General features: G+C 40.4%; 2 protein-coding genes and 1 long non-coding RNA gene across 23 annotated transcripts in view; 2 read left to right on the top strand and 1 right to left on the bottom strand.

The window, feature by feature from the left end:
* Window positions 1-147: 147 nt before the first annotated feature.
* Window positions 148-13,165, top strand: LOC139045129 (uncharacterized). The gene is made up of 5 exons (XR_011502878.1): window positions 148-517; window positions 4,887-5,074; window positions 11,268-11,425; window positions 12,103-12,183; window positions 12,561-13,165. It is a non-coding gene; the product is annotated as an uncharacterized lncRNA (long non-coding RNA).
* A 4,828-nt stretch (window positions 13,166-17,993) lies between these two features.
* Window positions 17,994-26,272, top strand: LOC123285211 (uncharacterized). Its single transcript, XM_070506615.1, has 6 exons — window positions 17,994-18,136; window positions 18,543-18,700; window positions 20,212-20,272; window positions 20,513-20,598; window positions 21,633-21,719; window positions 26,133-26,272. Exons 1-6 carry the CDS (start codon window positions 17,994-17,996, stop codon window positions 26,237-26,239), a joined length of 642 nt encoding a protein of 213 aa, XP_070362716.1. The 3' UTR covers window positions 26,240-26,272.
* OSBPL6 (oxysterol binding protein like 6) overlaps window positions 23,027-26,848 on the bottom strand; it is a 198,813-nt gene continuing 194,991 nt past the window's right edge. For all 21 annotated transcript variants that reach the window (XM_044768657.2, XM_070508178.1, XM_070508179.1 and 18 more), the window contains one exon: window positions 23,027-26,774. In XM_044768657.2, the coding sequence (XP_044624592.1) occupies window positions 26,666-26,774 (109 nt within the window). In that variant the 3' untranslated portion in view covers window positions 23,027-26,665. The remainder of the gene's footprint in view (window positions 26,775-26,848) is intronic.

The following is a 26,848-nucleotide window of genomic DNA, read 5'->3' as shown; positions in this document are numbered from 1 at the left end:
GTGTTGCTGACTTGACTATGGCCCCATTCTTTTTAGCCGTTCTTGTGAGTAACGTTGTAATTTGGATGTTCTGTTATTTACGTATCTCTAGTTTACTTCTGAAAGTCAAGGTAAAAAAACCTGTGGCCTAAGCAAAAATTTACAAATATATACGTGATGAATCACTTCCATATTCTCCAAGCTTATGGAATGTTGTCTTTTTCTCTGATATAACCAGTCAGAGGTGAATTAGTAGTTGAAAAGCATTAGCAGAATTACAAAAACAAACTTTCCACTAGGCTCAATTCACTTACAAAAACATTTCAAACAAAGCAGTGCGATTAAAAAGTTAGGAAAGAAGTCTCATGAGCAAATTGTAATCTTGCCTTTTATGTTTCCATATGTCATCCTGTAATGCCTCAAGTCTGTCCATCAGCGCCAGCCGATAGTGCTACCTTTGTGGATTAGGTGGAAGTCTCAGGCCAGTGCTGGAGCTCAGGGAAGAACTCAGAGAGGAAGAGAGCTCTGAATGATAAAGGTAGGTTTGACAGTCTCCAGTGTTTATCCAGCAGGAAGTGTGTAACAAGTATTTTTGTGTCTGGGAAAAAAATTATACCTGGGTGGAATGCTTTGAGAAACCTAAAAGTACATAATAAAGGGAACACCCAGTGCAAGTAACTTACTTAAAATTCTAAAGAGCATTTAACTTAGTTTCACATAAGCCATAGATGTTGATTAAATCATGGAATTTTAGGTTTTTTGGGATGAGGTTAAGGGATACAAAAGACTAGAATCAAAGTTTAGACCTAAACAGGAGCTTGTGGGTCATTGCAATTAAACTGTTAGGTTTTTATGAATGTCCTGGGATATAGAAAGGGCAGAGTGGACTCACTCTAGAGATGATTTTAAAATGCCAACTTTGAAGAGGATGAATTAGGGGCAGATTTCATAAGGCACTGGAAGAAGAGGGGGGAAAGGACAATATAATTTGGTTCTAAACAATTCAAATGTATTGATAAAATGATTAGATCTGAATATAAGATGCCCAGAAGTTGTGCTCTTCCTGCTCTCTGGTTTTCCTGCTTCTGACTCTGGAGGAAACATGCATCCTTAAGATACTATTCAAATGTCACCTCTGTCGGACTGTCCAGATTTTCTAGGGAGTTAGCTGCACCATCAAGTGTTTTGAAGAGCATTTTGTTAAGGCTCTTTACCAATCTAATTGGTTGTACTGATAACTGTGTTAGATGAGCTTCCCAAATAGGCTGAACAAGCAACTATGCCTGTTGTGTTCGATGCATCAGTAGTGAGAAAAGATGCTTTGTGGAGTTTATGATGAGTTCCAATGGGAAAGTCACAATGCAGACTCCAAGGGTTCTGGATAAAGGCCATGACATTTGTAGCAGAGAAGTAAACACCTTTGAACAAACAGCTTCTGTGTGCTACTTGGTAGATATGTAGCACCTGACGATGGGATGCTCAGTTGCCGTGTAGCCAAAACCATGGATAATGAGCTGGGTTCCGTCAGTCCCATCAGTTCATAAAGTTGGGTAGAGTCATGTACCATGGGTAGAGTCTTCCACTGGAGGATGGAATATACTTCTAGGATCAAACACAAATATGGTCAGAGGGCACAGTATGTTACACAAGCAGGTAGCCCAAATGTCATTTACCACTGTGGCAGAAGTGCCTCACCCTCAGCTCACACCTATTGCCACTGATTCTGTGTGGCCAATGGATGGAAGAGAAAAATGCCTGAACTCGCCTCATGGATGGGTAAGGCCAGTACATGGGTACAAACTGAAAATAGATGATGGCTATACTACTCAGGAGTGGCTTTGAAAAATAGTGATGAAGGGAAGTCCTCCCAAAGGGCAGAGTTTCAGGTGATACCCTTTGCCATCCATTTGTGTCGAAAGTGGCCCAAGATTAGAATATACTTAAATAGTGGCAACTGGCTTGGCCAGCTAGTCAGGGGCCTTGAAAGAAAGAGACCAGAGGATTGGGGACAAGATGATCTTGAGATAAAGATATGTGGATGTGCATAAAGTGTGAAGGACTTTGTACTGCATAATGACTCATACCATAAAGTATCCATGGTGGAAGAGGCCCTGAACAACCAAGCTGACAAAATGACTTGGGCATCATCCAGCATCTGGCACTGGAATAACCACTGTGGCGGGATTGGAGGCTACAGATGGGCCCAATGGGATTGGTTCCCACATACCAAAGCTGATCTAGTTACAACCACCGCTGAATGTTCAGCCTGCCAACAACAGATACCAATGCTGAGTCCCCATTCCTTAAGGAAACCATCAGCCACTTGGTGGCATGTTGACTTACAATGGTCCCAGCAAGGGGTAGTGATTCAATTTGACAGGAATAGATGTGTTTCAGGTAGTTCACCTTTCTTATCTACAGGACCTCAGCCAGCATCAGTGAGGAGTTTCAGGCTCTTTCAATCACATGGGACCCACTTTAGAGCAAAGGAGGTGTGAGAGTGGGCTAATGACCATGGGCTCTACTTGTTACATTACATAATGCATCTCCCAGAAGCTTCTAGCCTAGTAGGGTAATGGAACAGGTTGTTGAAGGCATAACTAAATTGGGCGCCATTCTCCAAGGTGAAGTCTAGGCTTTACATTAATGACCTCGATACAGTGCTGTGTGAATATGTAGAACACGTGCATCCAAGAATCAAGGAGTGGAAGCGAGAGTTGCCCTGTTTACTGTAATTGCCAGTGGAGAATTTGTATTTCCTGTCTCTACAACTCTGGGCTCTGCAGTTTAGAGGTCCTGCTTCCCAAAGGTGAAACTCTTCCGCAAGCAGACCCAGAAAGGATATCATTGAACTACAAGCTACGCGTACTGTCTGGGTACTTCAGCTTCCTTTTGCCAAGAAACTAGCAGGCAAAAAGAGGAGTCACCATCATGGCAGGGATAATTGATCTGATCATGAAGAGGACGTAGGGCTACTGTTACACAGTAGGAGCAAGGAGAAATATGTTGGTACCCAGGCAATCCGCTTGGGCACTTCTTGGTACTCTCTTGTCCAATTCTGATTATAAATGGGCAAGTGTAGTGCCATGATAAGCCTAAAAGATCATGGGACCAGAGACTCAGAACCTCTAAGGATTAAGGGCTAGATTCATCTCTAGTAAGTCACTGAGACCAGCAAAAGTGCTGGCTAATGGTGAAGAAAACCTGAAATCAATAGTAAAGGAGAAAGATGATGATTATCAGTTATAGCCCCAAGACTTCGGTTTCAGGGTGGGGACCTGTAGTTCACTCCACAAACTTTCTTCTTAGAAGTTCCCTCTAGGGAAAGAGGCTACCTGGAATCCTGGAGAATGCTCGCAGAACTTGTGCACAGAAGTGGATCCAAGCAATGCAAGAGGTGGATTATAGTGAACACTGTGGTCTGGCTCCCAGACCCCACTTCAGGACTGAAAGACTTATCACCCCTGCCACAGGGAGTGCTGCGAGCAGGCAGCCCTCAGCTGTCAGCAGGACCAGTTACATCATTTGTACGACCTAGTGCAAGATGAAAATATAGGGCTCCTTGTTCAAAAGTTATCAAGAATTTTAAGGCAGAGACAGCTGAGTATTAAACTAAGTGTGGAGTCTTTCTAAGCATGGGGCCCTGTGTGACTATGTAAGTCTCACATCTATGAAGCTGGCTGGCCCTGGCTATCAGCCCGCTTCAGAATTTCCTCAGTTGAAAAGATTCACTTCGTCCAAGGTCAAATCCTCCTTTCTGGGCAGCCTGCATCCAGTGACTGGCCAACAAAGACCTGACCCTCTTGCTCCAATTTGGAACAGTTCCAAGGGGCCAGTCAGGTTCCACATTACCTAATAAACCTCCTGACCACTGCCTCCTTTTCAGAGTCTGCTCCCTGCAGAGCCCGACCTGAGATATAGAGTTACAGTTTAGTGAGGAAAGATATTAATAGAAAAGTCAGATAAATCATGTAATTTATAAATCGTACAAAATTACAACTCTGAAATACTCTGGTTTCTCTTTAGATAATATATCTTTGCCATTTATTAAAATTTCTAGAGAAAGGACTGGTTAGGAATTTGTAGCTGGTTTTTCTTGTGCAGGTCTCTGTGGGTGGTGTGTCTCTGCTCCCATGGCAGGGCGTATTTGCATTTTGAAAAGATTCCTCTTGACGTCCAAAAGGATATGTAAGAAATGAAATAGAAATGATCCTGGGGGCCGGCCCTGTGGCTGAGTGGTTAAGTTCATGCACTCTGCTTCGGCAGCCCAGGGTTTCCCCGGTTCCAGTCCTGGGTGCGGACATGGCACTGCTCATCAGGCCATGCTGAGGCAGCGTCCCACATCCCACAACTAGAAGGACCCACAACTAAAAATGCACAACTATGTACCAGGGGGCTTTGGGAGAAAAAGGAAAAAGAAAATCTTGAAAAAAAAAGAAATGATCCTGATCTGAGGACAAAGCCCACCACAAGTAAGACTACATCTAGAATAACTACACTGCAAGGCCCAGAGTTCAGTTAAAATTACGAAAAAGCCCATATTGTGATATGAGTCCTAGAAAGTATAGGCTCCAAACCTGAAAACTCCCAGTGTTAGAACTAAGCAGCAGCTCTTAATAGATTGGGGAAAAATGAATTTATTTTGTTGCATTGAAGTACAGCTTTACCTAAATTGTCAACTTGTGGAAATTATTGAAGATGTGCTCCACTCTGTACATTTTACTGGCGTGACAACATATTCAGCATTATTTACAGATAGACCATGATGGCTTTCTGCCACAGATAAAGCTGGTATCAAAACAGGGAAGTTTGGGCTTGTTGGAAGATAACAATCAACCAAGTCTCACATTTATTATGTTTAATCTACCATTTCCTGATTTCTTCATTTCTCTTTGTAATGTTTTTAGGTTAGGATTTATCAAAGGGGCCATGTGCAGTGCGATCTGGCAGCTGCTACTCAGTCAATCTGAACATCAGAGAGGTCAAGTCGATGGAATGGAATATATGTTTGTTTCTCATTTGTTTGGTCTGGGGCAAGAGTTGGATGTCGTTGAAAGAAGACGCAAACAAGCTAGTTCTTCCTGTGCTGATCAGAGTGAGTGGATAACTGCAATGCGTCTATTGCATTTTGTGCTAGTAGATATAACTGAAGTTAAAAAGATTTCCATATATCTCAGATAAAAGAGGCAGAAGACAGAGGCAAATTGTTTTCAAGTATATGGGCTAAAACCAAGAAAAGGCATGGGCTTAAAGATGCCTGCATTATACATTTTTTAATACAATCAAAATTTACAGCTCATTGGGTGGTAGATTAAGAATTAAGAATTAGATGGTAGGTTAAGTGCTGGGTTCTATTACAAATATTTTCACTCCTATTCCCGAACTTGTGCCTTCATTCTGCTGCAATCTCATTTATGGCCAGGTGGGTGTGTTACTGCACAGTGTTTATTAACTTGAAATTCAGAAATTGATAGGAGTACCCATCTATGCCTGATTGTTTGGATTATTTTATTTGTTTTGCTTTACATTTCTAATGAATAAAGGTAGGTTTTTGTTTTGTTTTGAGGAAGATTAGCCCTGAGCTAACTGCTGCCAATCCTCCTCTTTTTGCTGAGGAAGACTGGCCCTGAGCTAACTTCCATGCCCATCTTCCTCTACTTTATATGTGGGATGCCTCCCACAGCATGGCTTGCCAAGCGGTGCCATGTCCGCAACCAGGATCCAAACCAGTGAACCCCGAGCCCCTGAAGCAGAACGTTTGCACTTAACTGCTGCACCACCAGGCAATCCCCATTAAAGCCATTTTTTTTTCCCTAAGATTTTATTTTTCCCTTTTCTCCCACCCCTCTCCCCCCCGCAGTACACAGTTGTATATTTCAGTTGTGGGTCCCTCCAGCTGTGGCATGCGGGACCCTCCCCAACGTGGCCTGATGAGCAGCACCATGTCCACGCCCAGGACTCCAACCAGTGAAACCCCAGGCCGCCAAAGCTGAGTGTGCAAAGCCAACCACATTGAAGAGTGCGATTAAGCCATCTGTGTTTGCTGACTGACACTTATTAAAGATAGGCCCCTACTCTCTCACAGAGCCTGGGAAGCAGGGGCCCTATCCTTCTTGATGATTACGTTTCAAAAGAATGGCTCCCTGGTCCTTGAGAAAGCAAGGCCTGTCTTGTGTCTTTTGTACAGTTTTGTAGTTGTCTACAGCAGGAGGGCTAGCCCAGAAAGTTATTCTATCATGCGAGAAGCGGAAGTCAATCACTCTTATACTTGAGATGATGAAACTGAGGAATGGAAAGAAAGGCATCCAAAATCACACAGCTGTTTAAGAGTTGGAGCTGGAATTCAAACCCAGGCAGTCTGACTTCAGAGCTGCTCACTTAATTACTACATAAAAAAATGGCCAAAGGATTGGGAGGTCAATGGCCCACGCCAGGTGTTGGCTAGAACTAACAGTTAATTTTTCGGGCAGACTTGAGCAGTTAATTTACTGATGGATCACCTGTATTCTCTTGAGGCTGTTGTAAAGCTTTGTTATCATGGATCTGAAAAAGCCCTTTGCTAAAGCCTACAGTAGCCCTACTCCTAAAGCATGTTCCCTCTAGGATGCCAACTAAGAGCCTGGGGTGTTCTGTGAGGTCTCTCCATTCTGGCTGTTCCCAATGCCTGTGTCTTTCAGCACTGGAGAACCCCTGGAATCAGTACTCAGCTTCCTGCTCCCCAGCAGCTGTCCTCTGCTGGACCTAGCAGGGTCTCACCTTGCACGTGTGCAGCTTAGTATTTGGCCAGATGTTCAATTAACCTAAAAGAAGGAAAGGAGGAACAGAGGATGGAAAACAAATGGGACAAGTAAAAAACACATAATAAAATTATAGAGCTAAATCCAACCATATCAATATTTACATTAAATATAAATGACTGAACACTCCAATTACAATGAGAGTAACAACAGTATGTAGTATCTAACTCTTATGGGGTAAAGATTAAAAAAAATTATACATAATAGATAGCAAATGGCAGAACTGGCATTTGGACCAAGTATGTTTTATTTCCGAGCCAGCAGTCTTAATTATTAACTTAAAGGTTCTCAGGTTCAATCCCCATCTGGTGTTTGGGTTCCGCTTTACCACACCCCAACAAATCTTCCAGGCTTGAACCCTCACAGAGACAACCCGCTGAATGACCACAGTTTTGTAACAATTTCTATAGCAAGAATAGAAAGAGAAGTCAGTCTTTCCTCCAGCATAGTTGAATGAAAAGAATTTTAAGATAGTAAACCCTTCTTAGAGTAAAAAATCAGTAATTTCTACTCATGGATGATTCCTGTGCTCTGTGAATCAGAGAACAAGTCTCATCTTTCCTCAGGTCAGACCTGCATCTTTTTAAAGATAGTTATTATGAGTCTGTCTCTCAGGGCAGGCTGAGGTAAGCCCTGCCAGAGAGGTCAACACCAACCAAGTTGGGTGAGGCAAGGTCAGGGCTGGATCCAGGTTTTGCAGGATCTGAAGCTAATACAGTTTGGAGGACCCAGTCTTAAAAAAAGTTACAAATACCAAATTAGGTATGAAAGTTAAATTTATTTAAAATGAGAATAGAAATCACAGTAAATTAAAATTTAAAAAAATTTTAACTAAGTACCACAAAATCAGAAAAAGTATGTAATATTTTTGTGAATTAGTTGGCTGACACACCTATGTAATACCCCCTGCCAAGTTTTGAGCTAAATATTTTTTATATGCTCTCCATATGGTTTGTTTTACACAAAAACAATGGATGGTTTTATAATATTTTCTATGGAGACAGAATGAAACTTGATTTTATTATTGATAGTTTGATCAAATTGTATTTTTTTATTATTGATAGAAGTTTCTTTCAGCTTCAAAACTCATTATCAATAATGTAATGCATTTTTTGGGATTGTGGTCAAATTTGAGAAAAGTTCTACCAACGTTTTTTCATATGTGAATGATAGGATTTGGAAGAATTTTCTACAGGCTTGCTTCTGCCTCTCTATTCATTTATCAGTTAGCTTTGGCTGCGTAGCAAACTACCCCCAAAACTTAGACCCTTTAGACAATAACCATTTATTTAGCTCAGGAGTGCTTGGGTTTGCTGGGCAGTTCTGGTCTTGGCCACATTTGACTGATTGGGGCTAGGCTCATTCATCCATTTACAGTTGGCTGGTGGCTGCCTGGTTTAGAAAAGCCTCATGTACATGGCAAAATATTATTAGATAATTATTATTATGACGTGTGCTGAGTCAGAGTGGGGGAAAGGTGTCGTCACACTTCCTCCCTCCACCGTAAGGATGTCGTTGGCGAGTCACCTGAGGAAGCACCGCCTCCCCATAAAGGCTTCTGAATGGAGGCACCTGGGCTCGGAAGGCAGCTGTGAAGAAGAGCGAGACTGGCCAGGAGGGCCTGAGACCTTGACAGCAAATCCCCCTGCAGACTGCAGAGCCCTGGCTGTGCAGAGACTGGCGCTGGGGAGGGCAGCTCTCCCCTTGTAATCGCCTATGGCCAGGCTGTAAAAACTACACATAGGTTTTGGCTAGCAGCTGGACTCCTCACTAACAAATTCCACTTAAAACATCTTGTTTTGCAAATTTTACAAAAGCGTGAACTATGAACACCTTTCTAGGGCCCCTCCCAGGGCCTTGGAAGGGTCCCATGACACTAGGAGCCCTGAAGTTTAATTGAAGCTTCGTTCTGAATGGTCACAAATTGGGAAACGAGTTTTTGGTCATGTAGGTAAAGGGTTGAATGTATAAGGGTAAACTGGATACAAAGCTAAGAACTGACTAGAGAGGGTGATTCTCTGAGCAGAGTGTCTGCTTTTTATGCCATGGATGCATCCCTGAAGATGCTGACAAAGGGCGCTGTTATTTTCGTTTGTTGGCTGAGTGCTGCCCCATTTTACAATTCACTAAGGCTGCCTCCTTTGAAGTTATGGAATTCTTGATGAGTATTTTTCAATTTTGTGAGCATCTGCATTATTTCAAATTGCATATCAGTTACATTGTACTATTGAAAATTCACATGATTCCAGTGTGCATAAAATGTGACCTCAGTCTACACTGAACGAATGGCTGATGAGCACCCCACCTAGTGGACAGGAATAGTAGTTATTTATTTATTACATATGACTCTTTTTAAACTGTGTAATCCTGGTATGTCCCTTTGTCATGGAGGCACTCAGAAATCTATAGCTTAGGTAATGTTATTTGGATGAAAGCAAAAATGTGGAGTCGCTTAAAAGTTTGTCTCTTTGATACAGCATTACTGTATAAGTTGATAACCACACAGATACCTTTTGAAACTAGAAAGAGCTCTGGTTTGAGAGTCAAGAAATCTGTTTTTTAGGTCAATTATGATTAATAGTGATGAGGAGGCGGAGGACAAAATTATAATAATAGCATTTATCAAATACTAAAGTGCTATGTGCTGTAACATTGTGTTTAGTCTTTATAGAAACTCTGCAAGATTGGTGATATTATTTCCCTTTTTTGAGTAATATGAAGTTTAGAGAGATTGTGATTTATCCAGAATTAAAATCTGCTAAGAACCTGAACCTGGGCTCAAAGGCTGAGCTAACACAAAGCCCGTGTTCTTCTCACCATGCTTCCTGATCAGCCAAGTCACTTTACCCCTCTGTGCTCGTTTAAAGATAATGTTCAAAAGGTGAAGTCTTAACTCATGCAAACATAACGAACACATGTCAAAGATTTTATTCAGCTCATTAAGTAATGAGGAAACCAGTAAGATGCCCTGCCCAGTCCAAAGAGCGTTTGTGGAGCTGGGGTGTGTATTTATAGGAGAATAAGATTGCTAGGTGAGATACAAAACTGGCTAAACTATAACCTTCCGGGTTATCTGTTCCACTAGACAGAAATTTGCACTTCTGCCAGAAAAAAGTCTGCAAGTTAACATGCATCATCAGGAAATCTGGGACTTTGAATCAAGAATAAGCAGCAAGTTGAAGTAGATTACCCTGGATGATCCCGGGGAGCCTTCACTCCCATATGCCATTGAAAGGACATATTTGGGGCTCTGTTTCACGGCTTACTGTTGGGCAAATGGGTCATTTGACATGCAGGGGCATTGTATTGGAAACTACCTAATAGGAAGCCATTACCAAGGCCCCAGTGCCAAAAGGAAAGCTTGTTAATTCAACTTCCCTCGAAGGCTAGTAACTTGTAACAGTCGTTACGTGGGGTACTTGGTCCTGCTGGGTCCCAGCCTGTGAGCTTCTTTCCAATCAAAGTTACCCTCATGGGCAGGCTGTGGTTAAACAGGCTGTTTAATCTTCGTCTCCATGAAGTTCTGTTATCCTGGTCCGAGAGATTAAATTGTCAGTCTATAACTTCCTTACTTTTTTTTTACACAACAATGCAATTTTAGAAAACCTTTTGCTTTGAAGTACTCATAGATTCACAGGAAGTTGCAAAGATAATACAGAGAGGTCCCCTGTACCTTTGACCCAGTGTCTGTAAATGGTTACATCTTACATGAATATAGTGTAATATCAAAACAAGGAAATTAACAATGGTACAATATGTGTATATGTCTATGTCATTTTTTTAATTAAAAAAATTTAAATTCTGGTAAAGTGCATGTATCATAAAACTTACCATCTTAACAATTTTTAGATGTATAGTTCAGTAGGGATAAGTACATTCACCTTGTCGTGCAACCTGTCTCCAGAATTCTTTTTCTCTTGCAAAACTGAAACTCTTTTTCTCCTGCAAAACATTAACCCCCCCCCTCGTTCCCACTCCCATTAGCCCCTGGGAGCCACCCTTGTACTTTCTGTTTCTATGAATTTGCCTATTCTAGGTACCTCATGTAAGTAGAATCGTACAGTATTTGTCCTTTGGTGACTGGCTTATTTCACTTAACATGTTTCCAAGGTTCATCCATGTTCTAACATGTCTCAGAATTTCTTTCCTTTTTGAGGCTGAATAATATTCCATTGTATGTATATGCCACATTTTGTTTATCCATTCTTCTTGCAATAGACACTTGATTATTTCCACCTTTTGACTATTGTGACCAATACTGCTATGAAGGTAGGGGTACAAATAACTCTTTGAGACCCTGACTTCAATTATTTGGGCATTTTTAGGGGCTAAATTGTGTCCCCCCCCAAATTCATGTGTTGAAGTCCTGATCCCCAGTGTCTCAGACCGTGATGACTGTACTTGAAGATAAGGCCTTTAAAGAGGTGATTAAGTTAAAATGAGGCTTTTAGGGTGGACCCTAATCCAATCTTACTGGTTTCCTTATAAAAGAGGAAATTTGGACATACTGAGAGACACCATGGGTGCCTGCACACACAGAGGGACAACCATGTGAAGAGACAGCAAGAGGGTGACCATCTGCAAGCCAAGGAGAGAGGCCTCAGAAGACGCCAAACCTGCCCACATCTTGATGTTGGAAGCCAAGAACTGTGAGAAAATATATTTCTGTTGCTTAAGACACCCAGTTTATGGTATTTTGTTACGGCAGCCTGAGCAAACTTGTACAGGTATATACCCGAAAGTGGAATTGCTGGGTCATATAGTAGTTCAATTTTTAATTTTTTGAGGAACCGCCATACTGTTTTCCAGATCAGCTACACCATTTTACATTCCCACCAGTAGTGCACAAGGGTTCTAATTTCTGCACATCCCCACCAATACTCATTTCTGGTTTTGTTTTTGTTTTCATTTTTCCTTCTCCCCAAATCGCCCCAGTACACAGTTGTGTATTCTAGTTGTGGGTCCTCCTCGTTGTGGCATGTGGGATGCCGCCTCAACATGCTAGGTCCATGCCCAGGATCGGAACAGGTGAAACCCTGGGCCACCGAAGCAGAGTGTGTGAACTTAACCACTTGGCCACAGGGCCAGCCCCTCTGTTTTTGTTTTAATATTAGCCATCCTAATGGGTGTGATATGATCTCTGCTGTGGCTTTGATTTGCGTTTGCCTAATGATTAGCAATGTTGAGCATCTTTCATGTGCTTGTTGGCTATTTGTATACTTTCTTTGTAGAAATATCTATTCAAGTCCTTTACCCATTTTTTAATCAGGTGGTTTTGTCATTGTTGAGTTGTAGTGTCCTTGTATTTTAAAAGTCCTCTCCTTAGGTGTAAACCGTGGGAGAACTGATGACCATCAGGAAGAGGAGGCTTTAAGAAACCGAATTTTGTAAGAAGAGGGGGATATAGGTATGTAGGGTCACTGCTTAATTTATTTTCCAGAACAGGACACATTAGAGAAGGGGTTGCTAAAAATAATTACAATTATATATATTTTAAAAATATTTATTTATTGACCAGCAAGTTCATTTTATTGTATTGGTTGACCTATAAAATAGTTCTACTCAAAAACAATTTTCAAAAAATAATCTCACCACCCCAAGAAAATCATAGTGAATATTTTAGTGCATTTACTTCCAGGAGGTCTTTTTTCAATTTTTTTTTTTTTTAAAGATTGGCACCTGAGCTAACAGCTGTTGCCAATCTTCTTTTTTCTTTTTTTTCTTTCAGCTTTTTCTCCCCAAATCCCCCCAGCACATAGTTGTATATATATATATTTTTTTTAGTTGTAGGTCCTTCTAGTTGTGGCATGTGGGACCCTGTCTCAACGTGGCCTGATGAGGGGTGCCATGTCTGCGCCTAGGATCCGAAGCAGTGAAACCCTGGGCCGCCATAGCGGAGCGCACGGACTTAACCACTTGGGCACGGGGCTGGCTCCTTTTTTCAATTTTTAAAAGCATATTTGATCAAATTATATGTGCAAAGTTATATGCTGTTTTTTTTCTTATTATAAATAGTATTTTTCTGTGATATTAAAATTCCTTATAAAAAACAATTTTTAAAGATAAAATTCTCTTTAAAAATAAAAATCTAGATTATTTTTTAAAAGTCTTATTTCTAAAAAGTAAAATATGTATCTAAGTACTGCAAAACAAAAAAGTTTTCAAGCTTTTTCATATTATCTGAGCATTACAAAAAACAGCAGAATAATTTTTTTAGTGCATGTGTGTTTGTGTACATAATCAAGTTCTTAGCCATCTCTCTCTAATACTATGTCACTGGCATTTTCCAAAGTGTATATTTTTTAGTATGATCTTATTATTTTTTTTTCTTAAATTACCTGCAGTAATCTTTGAAGTTGCAGTTTATGGTAAATAAATTTACAATTGTTGACATCTTCAATTACTTCTTCTCAGTAGACCATAATATTTTTAACTGAGAAACTACTATCTCTCTAAGTGCTAAGGTACTTGGGAAATTTGGGGCAAATTCTGCTAAATACAGGATATTCTAAAACCTAATGCTTTTTTGTTGTGAAGTGTGTAAAATTTCAGCCCAAATATTTTCACAGGTACTGTCCCTTTGCCATCAATCAGATAGCTTAAGCAACAAATAGGTTGTAAAGACATAATATGTCAAATTTTCTCTATTTATGATTCTTTTGAATATTTTGCCAAATTTAGATACTGCAAAACCATTGCATATTCTTGTTCCTTATTCAAATAAAGAATATAAATTTATCAATTAAAAATAGGAGTTCCATCAAAAGACTCATTTTTCAAGTCTAGATATTCCAAAGTTCAGTGTTAGAGGGGCCTGGGTGAAATGAGTGAAGGGGTTCAAAAGGTACAAATATCCAGTTATAAAATAATAAGTCATGGGGATGTAATGCACAGTGTGGTGACTATGCAATACTGTATTGCATATTTGAAAATTGCTAACAGAGTAGATCTTAAAAGTTCTCATCACAAGAAAAAAAAATTTGTAGCTATATATGGTGACTGATGTTAACTAGACGGCTTGTGGTGATCATTTTACGATTTATACAAATATTGAATCATTATGTTGTACCCCTGAAGCTAATATCATGTCATGTGTCAATTATGCCTCAATAACAAAGACCAGCAACAACAAACGCACCTCCTGCTGCTGTATGTGTTAAATCATCATCTTCAGGCATGAGGTTCTAAAAATAACAACTAACTTTTCAAGTAACTGCTGATGCCTCTTCAGCAGAATTGAATCTTTTGTTCGTTTGCTTTAATATTCTGGTTTTCATGTTGAGAGACTGAAAGCACAGACAACGGCCAGACCATATATGACAACAGAACTCTGACCCACAACCTCTGCAGCGGTCGACCCATAACTGTGCGTGTACCGGGTATAGTGCACTCGCAGATACTCGCTCCCAGGGCTTTTCCATACCGTCTTTGCATTCTCACTGATAAGGGCTTTATTTACGATTCACACAGGCTCTTTTGTGACATTTTCTTCCTGCTCCCCAAGGATGAGAATGATTAAAAGTTACCTTCTAATCTCAACTGGCTCATGTAGACAACAAGTTCATGTGCCAAGGAGAATATAAGGTGGATTTGTCTGGGGAGGAGGGCTGAGAAGAGCATTTTGTAATTAACAGCTGGACTTCTCCAGTTCAGACAGTCTTTTTTCAAGTTAAGCATGTTGGAAGATTCTGATTTTCGTGCTGCTTTAAACCAGGGTTTAGCTGAGATGGGATTTTGTTATTCCAAAAGCAGATCTCTGTAGTGCCAGTTGAAACTGCTGACTTCACCGAGGTCATTGCAGTAACAGGACTGTAAATTTAGAATGATATCTTTAGTCATCCACCATCATAGGAATAGTGGCCAGATGCGGTACAGTATGATGGACAATCTAAATAAAAAGCTATAGGCAGGCTGCTGTTGAGGATGGTCCCATTTAGAATGGAATTTTCTGTATTCCCACTTTCTCCATCTTTAGAGATGAATCTGTTCCTAGGTGAGTCTACCTAAGAATGGATGCTACTGATTTTTTCTCCCCCATTGTTATCTGTTTTATTTTCCCATTTAATGAATTAGTCACTTTAATGGAAATGGAGAATTCTTTTTATAGTCAAGGTTTCAAAACACACTTGCTTATATAATTTTAATGTTATACAGTAATGAAAAAATTTTGTTATTTTTTTCAGATACAGTACTTTCATTTTCTTCTGTCTGCAACCTCCCAGGGGAACTGTAGTTACTCATCCCTTCAATAAATAATGTCTTGCATACCTACAGTCTGCCAAGCACTATTTTAGGTAAAGATGATGAATTTGTAAGAGAACCATTTTAGATGTCTCAGCTCTAGCAACTGGGTAATTATTCAATTCCATGTTATTTGACGACAGCTTTTTTACTTCCTCTCCATTGGCATTGTGCAACTCAACCTCCTCCTGCTTTGTGAATACCATTGTGGTAGGCTGAATAATGGTCCCCAAAGATGCCCTCATCCTACTCCCCAGAATCTGTGAATGTTACCTTATATGGCAAGAGATTTTGCAGATATGATCGTTTTAAGGATCTAGAGATGGGGAGATTATGCTGGATTATCTGGATGGGCCCTAAGTGTAATCACAAGTGTTCTTAGAAAAGGAAGGATGGAGACTTGACTGATGTGGCCACAAGCCAAGGAATGCAGGCGGCACCAGATGGTGGAAGAGGCAAGGAACAGATTCTCCCCTGGACCCTCCAAAAGAAACCAGCCCTGCCAGCACCTTGGGTTTAGTCCTGCAGGACTCATCTTGGGCTTCTGGCCTCTAGAACTGTAAGAGAACACATATCTGTTGTTTTAAGCCACTAAATTTGTGGTGATTTGTTATAGCACCAATAGGAAACTAATACAACTATAGACCTAAGTTTTGAGTATAACTTAACTTATATAAGTGGAGTCTAAGATATGTCTAAAATCACTAATGTCATTTATGAGTTAGAAGTTTTGCAAATTACCCCCATTGGCTAGAAAAGTTATTGAGGAATTCTTCCTTATGGCTCTCCAAATCTATTGAGAAGGCGGTATAATGTAAGATGGCATTTTGGAGATAGCTTCTGCGGGAATTTGTCCAATTTAAAGTGTGGATAATAATACCCACGTATATTTGTTGTCAGGATTTGTCACAGATGCTAACAAATTAACAATAAAGCGTCTAAATTAATTGAAGGGGTCCTAACGTAATACTAGCTTTAGACACTTTCACCAATTCAGCTAGATTGTCTGTGGATAAACATCCTTTTCAATGAACAATATAAAAAAGTTTAGAATGTCCCGTTAAATAACATTAACCATGTTTGGCAAAATATTGAGCAATTTAGAAAATGACTTTGAACTCTCAGGGCTGATATGAGGAACCTGAACATTAGTGACTGAAAAAACTGTGCTAGTGACACTCCCAGCCCTGTCATCCTCCCGTGTAATCAAGCCTGGACAGATGCTAGTTAAGTGCCTGGGTATCCAGCTACCACTTAGAAGTAAATGCACAAAATCTAAAAGCTGGTGCAGACCTGTATTGGTGATACAAGTGATGATATTGAAAAGGGTCACTGAGACCCAGTCTTGGTTGAACATCATTTGCCCACAATTGTGGTGGGATTGATGAAGAGGCTTCCTCTGTCGTTTTCCTTTACCCTCTATGTAAAGGAAGAATGCCTTTGGAATAGTTTGGGGAACTAACCTGCAGAGATCTCACAAATGATTGGTACATTTTGAGGAGAGGACATTAATTACATAAATATAAATGTACTTTATTCTACATGGGAAAAAAAAAGACATCCTAGAGGAAGATTTATTGAGAAGATTTAAAATACAATTTTAGGGAAGATGAGAAGCTTAAAAAAATAACCAAAAAGTATTGTGATAACATACAGAAAATTCTGAGAGATGAAGTGGAGAATTAAGCATTTGTGGGCAGAGTCTTCGGGAAGAAGGGTTGAATGTGAAGTGGTTTCATTTTCTTTGAAGGAAAAAAAACTCATTATCACATTTGTCTTCCTAAAATTCTACAGATAATGACCTTAGGTTGGTTTAAAGTACTGAGTTGTTAACATTTGAGGAGTTTACTTTGGGTAAACTTTAAAAATGATGGACAGTTTCAGGAGTAATTAGGAAATGCTGAGCATCATTGCTTTTATCTTAAAGTACTTGTTAGTGGATGAGCTTGTTATGGACTCAAGTGCTTCCTGGTATAGATTTATTTTTGTAGGTTTCACTTTTTTCCCTCCTAAATTTAGGAAACCCATCAAACTCATTGTGTAAAGGGGAGAGTGGCCCTGTTAGCTGGGCCTGCACAGAAAAGAAGCAGGCTGGCCTTCAAGCAAGAAGCTGTCCACATTGCACAGCTGTCTGGCCAGGCGGTTTCTCTGCAGTTTCAAGTCAGGCCAACCCACTGCCTTCCATAGCCAACCTCACCTCTGATGGCTTTCCCTCCTAATAGATGAACTGTCACAAACTCAACTGTGTTTATCCCAAAGTGCCATCCAAATTTTGTACCCAGTGAGTTAAAACTAAACCAAGAAATCACTACCTAGAAACCAGTAATAGTGTAATGTAACAGGGGCTCTGTACTCTCATAAGAAGTTAATTCTCTGGCCTGATTTTATAACTGGATAAGGGAACTGACTTATGGTGACTTTGATTATATAATCACAAATTACGCAACCAAAAGTTTCATCTGATGTGTCTCTGCTATTTATTTTCAATTTGCTTTCCAGTTACTTTATTATGTACAGCAAGGGGAGGAGCATTTCTTTGGCATCTCAAGTTCTTATCATTTTCTCAATCTTTCTCTCCCTCTATTTTCTTCCCTCCCTCCAGCCCTCTAAGCTAAGAGCTTCTAGTGTATATGCAGAAAAGGGCACAAGGAAGAAAGACTTCTTTTTTTTTAAAGATTGGCACCTGAGCTTACATTTGTTGCAAATCTTCTTTTTTTTTTTCCTTTTTCTTCTCCCCAAAGCCCCCCAGTAGGTAGTTGTATATTCTAGTTGTAGGTCCTTCTGGTTGTGCTGTGTGGGACGCCGCCTCAGCATGGCCTGAGGAGTGGTGCCATGTCCGCGCCCAGGATCCGAACCAGTGAAACCCTGGGCCGCCGAAGCAGAGCTCAGGAACTTAACCACTCGGCCACGGGCCCGGCCCCAGGAAGAAAGATTTCTTTGTGTTCTCCTGCCACCCACCTGGAAGCTTCCTTCAGTATGATCCTAGACATTCATCCCCAGGAGATCCTACGACAAGATCCCCGCATCTCAGTGATTGGACAGTGTCAGGATGAGGCCGTGCACCACCCCATAAATGCACGACAGTTGACCAGGCTGTTGACAGGCCCAACGGCCTCTATGTTCAACATATTCCAGCAGGATTGAAATAGGGCAACTACGAATGTTTGTTCTAGAAGAAACTGATTTTGGGATTCTAGTGATGCAGAGGTTTAGTATATTGCTTTCTTTGACACTGCCTCTGAACTTATTTCTTCCTCCACCTCTTCGTAAGAAATTAGAGACTTGGAGGTCAAGGCTGATAAATCCTCTACTCACAATGCATACAAAGACAAAAAACTGGATACTCTATGTATGGGCACTAGCTGGCATGCCCCTTTAAAAACCACGTGTCGTTGAGGCTCCTTCTCTGGGCTAGCACCAGCGCTCACGGTGATAAGGTTCCTGGGCTTGGCCAGCCCAGCTGCTTTCTCGGGGAGAATGAGCACAAAGACCTTCCCAGTCTGAGAGAACATGGAGGCCCTCCAGGGTGGGGGAGCTCTGGTCACTGGAATGCAGGTCATACAGGGATGAAACCCCTTGGCAAGCACACAGCCTTTGTTCCCCTGCCTACTTCAGCAAGATTCTCTTGGGGAGCAGTAGCAGGTACACTTTGCTGTGCAGCCGGCCACCACTGGACCTTCCCTGTAAGTAATTCCCAATAAACCTATATGTCTCGTTTGCTGTCTCCGGGTCTTTTCCTTGGTCTCTTGGCAACCCATCCCACACTGCTCACCCAAATGGGCGTGTGGCAGAACATTCTATCACTATTTTATTGGAAGTGCTTTCACTAGTAACAGTAAATATTCCCATGAAAACTCTCTTTCCAGAGAGAGAACTATTGGATGAGTGAAAGGTAATCCCTAAGGCTTTCCCAAGAGACCAGGAATTGAAAAACCTGATCTGAGCGACCTTGAATTCCCTGCAGTCTTTATGAACTACAGCTTTACTCCCATAATCTAGAAATAAAAGGAAGACTGAAGCCACCGTAAACAAACCAATGGGACCCCTCTCCCTGGTCTAATAAGTGAACCCAGCAAGCAAGCTGCATAGGTTTCAAGCAGTACAAAAACCCATGCCGTGCTGTGAGGCAGCCACACAGGCCGCCTATACCTGTGTCAGCGTGACCTTGCAAGCCTGCACATCGTGACTGGAGACACTGGCTGGACAGATCCACCACAGGAAAAGATAAAGGGTACCTGGCTCCCACATTTCCCAGCTGCATTTCTTACAGATTGAGGGAAAAACTAACAACACTTTTCTCCTTCCACACATAGATAACACCAACATTACAAGCCTTGTTTGATGTATAACCAAAAAGCTCGTTTAAATTATCTTTGAAGTATATGAATATTGGATGTGTAAGCCCTTTCCTGCACGGACACTACCTTGTTTAAAAAAGTGTATAAGCTGCACTTCGATCTGTAGACCTTGGCGCAGTTCCTCAGCATACTGTGCTGGAGTGTTTCCTGGGACTTGAATTCCTCACCTTGATTATCAAAGAAATTCCTTCAATTAACCTTTACCTAGATTCTTTTTTCAATCAACACCAGCTTTCCAAGTCTTTTAATATAAATAAGTTCAAAATTCAGGGAAAAGTCCTGTGTTCTAGTATTTGAAAACAATTACTACATAGTTACTACACAAAAAAAGAGCTGGAAATATAGTCTGAATAAGTATTCAATCATCTCCTTTATTGAAGGAAGTCTATTGCTGGAAATCCTATTTGAAGTCTCTCTCTGGAAATAAAAATATTTACTAATTTATTGTGGAAAGGTCGTTAGAATACAATATACACGAAAAACAAACCTCTTTAGATAGTTTAAAATTTATTGAGTTTCCTGTGCTCTTTCACATGTAACATTCTTGTATACAACATTCTTGAAGAGGCACAATTCTTATTTTGAGGTGGCACAGATTAGACAATTTTTTCAGTGAATAATTACTCTTATATTAGGAAATTTAACCACAAGCTATTTTTCTGTAGAAAGTTGATTGATATTCTATCCCTAATATAAGATAAAATTTAATTTTTCTATCTCAAAATTACCATATGCAAACTAACAGTACATGACTACTGCCTTTATATTCTTCAATTCTAAGCAATTTCACATTGGAGTTTTTTCAAAGAAAAATTTAAAAAATATATAATTTTCAGGGAAGAAGCTGACCTGGATAGAGAATTTGCTGCTCTACCTTGTTACGAAAACGTCAGTCAGGTGAGCCAGACTGTGCTTTGCCATAGAATTTGTCTGCGTGTTTCCACCAGCCAGGACCCCTTCAGCCAATGTAAAAACTCCCTGTATAGACACGGACCCGGTCCAGGAGGGGATGGAAGGTAAAGCAGGGGAGGTCGATCCTCAGCTTTGAAGAGCAAACTTCTGGTTATCTGGGCTGGTTAGAATGCCTCCAGGAACCCACTTTTACATTCTCTGGCTTCCCACAATCTCATCTTTTAGGTGTCAGCGTTCTGCCCTCCCTACTCTTCATATTACAACACTGGCATCAGAAGTCACAAAAGTGACAAGAAGCCACACATGGCAGGGTGAGTCGCAAGTCACTGAGTTCTAGTCAGTTTCTGGTTCCTGAACTAGACTTTCTTCCCAACTTCTGAATGTCACTATGAGAAAAACAAACAAAAGACTGAGGTTGGAGCAGGGAGGGAGGAGTGGGGTGGGTGCTTAGGCCACTGCAGACTCGTGGAGGTTCCCCGACTGCCTCAGAATTCCCTGGGAGCTGGGAGTGCTTGTTAAAATGCAGTCTTGGTCCACACACTGGACCTATGGACTCAGACGTTTTGGGGGAAAGCTCGGGAATCTGCCTGTAAACAAACATCCAAGATGATCACTTGGCCCCCTGGTCCCATCCACAGGCCTCCAGGGAGCATGATCCCTGTCCCACTTGGAGAGCGTACTTTTCTTTCCCAGATTCCATTTCTCTTTTATTCATTCTTGCCTTTTCTCTTCATTCACATTTACTGTCAACCGTGCCATATCTGAAACTCTCTGGAAAGTTTTCTACTTTCGAGCAACAGGTTTTGGGTGGCAGGATATAAGGAATAAGCTTTCAACCTGCACAGCTGCCAATGGCAGGAAGTTCACTGGACTCCGGGCACTTCATTTCCATTTGTCTTTCAAAATGAGGTTTAGCTCCTTTGTTTCCAGAGGGGGAGTGAGGGCGTTAGGAGAGATGGAAAAGAAGCCTTCCTGAGCATGGACAGTTTCAAATGTTTGTGGCACTAAAGTGGGGCTGGGGAGGCAAATAATAACTCTGCACAGGCTACTCTCCTCCTCCTTCTCTTCAAAACCCTATCAGTTCAAGAGCAGTCATTCTGGATTCCTGTGGCTTTGTCAATGTTCTTTCATTACAAATAAGACAACAACACTTCCCAGGGCTTCCTCAGTGTTACCGTTATTTTGGACACCCAAAAAATGGAAATGAGTTAATCAACTGACATGGGCATTTCGTATGAAAATAGTTTCTTGTTTTCTAAGTATTTCAAATCTAAAATTTTCCTGGGCTACCAGAACTAGAACTTCATGAGATCCTCTTTCTCTTCTAATCTGTTACTATTTGAAGGTGGATACTGGGGCAGCGGCGTAGGAGGAGTTTGGAGGCATATGTCTACCCATATACGCACAGCCTTCTGGAAGAACCTCACATGCAGTAAGTGCAATAAAATATGCAGATTTTAAAAAGTAACAAAAGCAGGTCAATGATCGCCTCGGCGAGGGGCAGGAGAGAGGGATCATAAAGGGACAGAGGAAATGTTAGGTGTGATGGATATGTTTGCTATGGTGATTGTGGTGATGGTGCCAAGGGTGTATACATGTGTCAAAATGTGTCAAATTGTAAAGTTCAGAGATGTAAAGTTTATTGTATGTCAGTTATACCTCAATAAACCTTTTTAAATAAGCTTGAAATGACCGGAAAAAAGTTTCTAGCAACCACATTATTTCCTAAAGAAATAACTATGAGGATAATTAAGTGGTGGTGGGGCAGGGAGGTGGGTGCCTAAGATAAAAGAAAAGTGTTAGCATTATTCTCTCTTTAACAGTATTAAAAAGTTCTGTTTCTTACCCTACTAACTACAAGTGAGAAGAAACAGATGGAACTCAAACCTTGTACCTGGTTTTCTAAAAACTCAACTTCCTCTGTCCATAATTGCTGTAACATATTTAGAAGGAAGCCATGATAGAATTAAAAATTTGCAGAAAATAAAAACATTCGTGTTTTATTTTTTCTACCAATCTGGAGATACCGGGGAACTAATAATAGGTAATTATGGGTAACTTTTAATCCATGAAAATCTAACAGTGTACCACAGGAGGCTGAAGGCATACTGCTATCACCTGTGTATTTTACAAACACTTAATGACACAGTGCAGGACAGACATGTGCATCCCTGCCCCACACTATGTCCGGATCGGAAGGAAGGAGAAAAGGAATCGAGTCACCTAGTAGTTAGGAAACAAAAGGATGCCTACTCCTGATAGGTAACTACTTTGCCACCTCATCACCTGTAAACTGCCTTAATCCCGAGGCTTCATGTGCTTAAGAAGTTGGGCATGCTGGTTCATCAGAGCAATTTTTAAAGCATTCATTCTTCTTTAGATCTCATTTTGGAAGCATTACAGCTAAACTTTTTAAAAACAATTTGCCATTTTCTCTAAGAGTGAAGGTTGCAACAAAGGTCTTAGAATTCAGTCGCAAACGTATGCTCTTACAATTATGTATTAAAGGTAAACGAAGCCATGTTTAACAGGATGATTCATGTAATGTACAGTTTAAAGGTACCAACTTCACAAAAGAAATTCAATTAAAACTTAGAGGATCTAATCCTGGTTTGATAAGCAGTATTTCTAGGCTTGGAAGCTTTTTGGGAAAAAAAAAAAAACAAGAAACACTTTAATCTTGGCTCCAATGATATTTTTTCCATCTTTCCCCCAAAAGAACATTTCTAAAGCACAAAATAGATTCATAATTGTTTAATTAGATACATTTTATATATCCTGAACATAATGGCTCCCATAGAAATAAACTAATATTTTGTACACAAACTTTATTTACTGTGCCACACTCATAATATACTGACTCGAGCCCAGTGCAAACATTTATGATACTCCCTGGTGTGTGAGGAGCTCTGCTCCCACAGACACTGTGTTATCTAGGATGACAGAGAGCAAGGGTAGACAAGATGGATAATTAAAATCCACGAGGTAATAACAAAAATGTACACTAGATGTTGATTACACACTCTTCTCCAGCCACAGCTGTAACCAGAACTAAGCAAGAGTTTGATCAGTTTCCTCCTTAACTCCACCCCCACTGCTCCTTGGGGCAGGACCTATTGATTGATTAGTGTAATCACTGAAAGGCATGGGGCCAGAACAATGAAGAGGAGTAAAAGGTTTGGAAAATTGACAACCTGGCATTCCTTGTGTTGAAATCCCTTGGTTTCCTGTACCCGGAAAAGACATTTGGTAGTTTTTATGTCACATATAATTGATATGTAACGTTAAAAGGTATCTCAAATGAGATTTATTTTTACAATTGCCTGGAAGCTCTGGGGTATTTTAAAGTAACTCATGACAAATGACTTAATTAAAAAAAACAATAAAATGACAGCAAAATCTGAGAGTAAATTTTCACCCTGGGTGGCAGCATATAGAAGCAAAATAATTAGTTTCTGGTCAGCCTCTACATGTGCTGGTGTGTGCCATGGATCTGTTCAGTTCAGCTCCGTCCACAAGACCATCATCACTTATTACTGCTTTCCTTAGTGACCAGCTCAAAGAGATGTCAGAGCTTATGAATAAATCACGGGGGAGGCATGAAGCATGTTAAGTCCTCCTCCAGCCTAGATCATTTTAGAGAAGAACAAAGAAGAAAAGTGCCCCTGAAATAAAAAGGTTTACATAAAATTCTAAGAAATAAACCAGGTTTTATCAAGAATGATTTAATATGTATTCTACCCTTTTGCTGTTTAAACTAGTCCTGAAAGCCCCAACATTTTGCAGATGAAAATTCCAAATGGAATAAGTCTCACAATTCTATAACCACCATATCAATAAAAACAAAAAGGAATGAGGCATGAGGCCATCACACTGAGAGGAGTATTTGATGGGGAATTTGTGAATCAGGTATTTTAGGAGTATTTTCTAAAACTTAATTGATCACTTGAATTGGAAGTCTAATTAGGATATCCGAATGTCAAAGGAAGATTCTGAATCGGGGATGTTAAGAAAATACGGTGATTTTAATTAATTTGAGATTTTCTCCTATTGAAATCCTAATCAGAGTTTCAGGTTAGCTTTGACCATCATCACCTACCGGACCTGTGGCTGGAAACTTGTTATCTAGTAAAAGTCCTCTCTAATAGCTAGTCTTTTTCTCAATTGCAACCCCAAAAGTGAGGTACTGTAGTGCTCCCCCGATGGGTCCTGGGTCCTCTGCCAGCTGCCTGATTGACAGCATATGTGTCAGTTACCTGATGCCTCACCTTCCTTCTTCTCTACTTGTAGTATCTGTACTTTGCAGAACTCTTTTCTTATCTTTAAGCTAAATATTTTGAGACTGTTCAGGCAATTGCCAATAAGTACAGACCAGAACCACTTTAAATAGTGTTTAAAGCTTGACCAACTGTGGGAGAACAGACTTCTCCGAGCAAGTCAATATAAGTCTAATTAAATTATAATTAAAATTAAAGGCATGTATTTCAGGATGTGGATAAAACAACGTCAAGATGAATGAGCCGATAACAAGGGAAAAAGTTTACTACCATGTGGCCAGCCACCTATGGATTTAAAATGGGAACTGAAGGCATTGAGAAGCCTAGGGCAGGGGTTGCTGAGGGAGGACCCTTAGATCTGATGATGGATTAAGGAATTTACTTGGGAATGAAATTTCTTTCTAAACAGTGCATACTGTACAGAGAATGTATGGACTCAGATGAACGAGGGACGAGTTTTAGGATAACTAAAATAGTGCTCCACCTAGTGGAAACTTTGGAGCTTTCCCTTAAGCTCTCAGCAGCCGTTTCTGATTGTGGATCAGCCATTACTAGGAATGCTTTGCTGAGGAGAAAGAACATTAAAATCAACACCTCATAACAAAATGTAGAATGTCAGTAACCTTGTTATCAGAATTTAAAGTAACACTTAAAATTTGATGGTAAGAATCTAAGAATAAAAACCTAACTAAGAATAAAATATATGTAATTTTAAAATTCTCTAGGAAAATCTCTAAAGAGATTTTTAAAAAAACATACAGGCATTTATATAGTCATCTACGTGCAGAAACTGAGGAATATTGATGCAGGTAAAAAGCCTCTGTATATTGGAGGAAGAAACAAATCTTGAAGTATGCAAAACACGTTTCTGCCCCTCCTTTTTTGTTGGGATGGATAAACTCCTTAGCTTAAATTTTATATCTCTGCCAATAGCAAGGTAAATGCTTAATATGTGGTCATGTATTACACAGAATCACTTGATGAAAATATAAAACATGATTTTGCATAGAACTGATTTAAACAACACAAATAAGCTACTAGCATTCTTGCTTCTGTTCCCAGTGGGGTTCCACTGGTGCTGATCGATGGGTTGGGCATAGGATGGAGATGCGGGTTACATTGTGCTTCAGTCAAAAATAGTCAATTACAGTACTCCTAAGCCCACAGAGAAATTCCATATGCTTTTTATTTCGTTCCAAGGTTTTAACACTGATGCCAAGTGTTCAAATCAAATACAGATATTGCCAAATAATAGGGCACACTGTGAGGCTGGGTGGAAGAGGGATGGTTTATTATCTGGACGTAGGACAGGAACTGACGAGCAATATGAACACAGAGATCTACTTCAGCACACCTTTTCCTTCTTGCCCTTCAGTATCCAATACGGTAACCCATGTATCAAAGTAAAGCATGTGTTGTTTACTTTTTAAAATCCATTTAAGTTAGTCTCATAATTGTTCTGATCCCAGAAAGTGAATCATGCCATGATTCAAAAGACCTGTCCTTCACAAAAACCTATGAGCATACATTTAAAAAATGATTTATTGTACATCTTTGCATTTCTTAAGGCATGAATAATGGCGTACAGATGGAACAAGTTCTGAGAAGCATCACGGCTGTTTTGACAAGGCCAGCACAAGTCCACCGCATCAAACGGACACTCAGTATGAGCTGACCGGCTGCCGTGGCCCAGGAGCTCTTAAGATGAGGGAGTGGCGCTTCCAGAAAAAGGACCAAAAGCGTGGTTTATATGTCGTGTTGCTTTAAACTCTCTGGATCAGCTTTAAGCACCAGTTACAGTTTGTTTTTCTTTACAAACTCTTCAGACTTTGGATTTTATATTCTGCTCCTTTTTTCCTTCTTTTCGAGGAGGGTGTGGATGTTTTTTAAGGAACATGGTTGCAGCAAAACAGAAAGGATCCAAGAGTGGTTAGGGGCCTTGTCTAATGCACTTCTGAAAGTCCATTATAAAGATGGATAGAAAAGCAAATGGTCGGTTCTCAGTCGACCCGGAAACCACGCGCAGCTCTAAGAAACATACTTGTGCATAGTTATTGATTCATTCAGAGCGTGATATGTTGGCTAGCTCAACATTCGCAGTTTACCAAAGAACAGGGCTGTCTACTTTGCTAAACCCAGGGTCCTTTCGCAGCTCCCAGTAGGTGTCGTTAGAAACCCAGGCTTCTCTTTGATTGGCATCACTCACTTTTCTGTGAAAATAGAAAAATCAGCATTAGACACAAATCACATCCAGGTGATCTGATGATTGGACCTTCTCCTGTAG

This window comes from Equus asinus, chromosome 4, assembly GCF_041296235.1.
Source record: "Equus asinus isolate D_3611 breed Donkey chromosome 4, EquAss-T2T_v2, whole genome shotgun sequence".
NCBI classification, from domain to species: Eukaryota; Metazoa; Chordata; class Mammalia; order Perissodactyla; family Equidae; genus Equus; species Equus asinus.
This window is presented reverse-complemented; position numbering and strand designations above follow the sequence as displayed.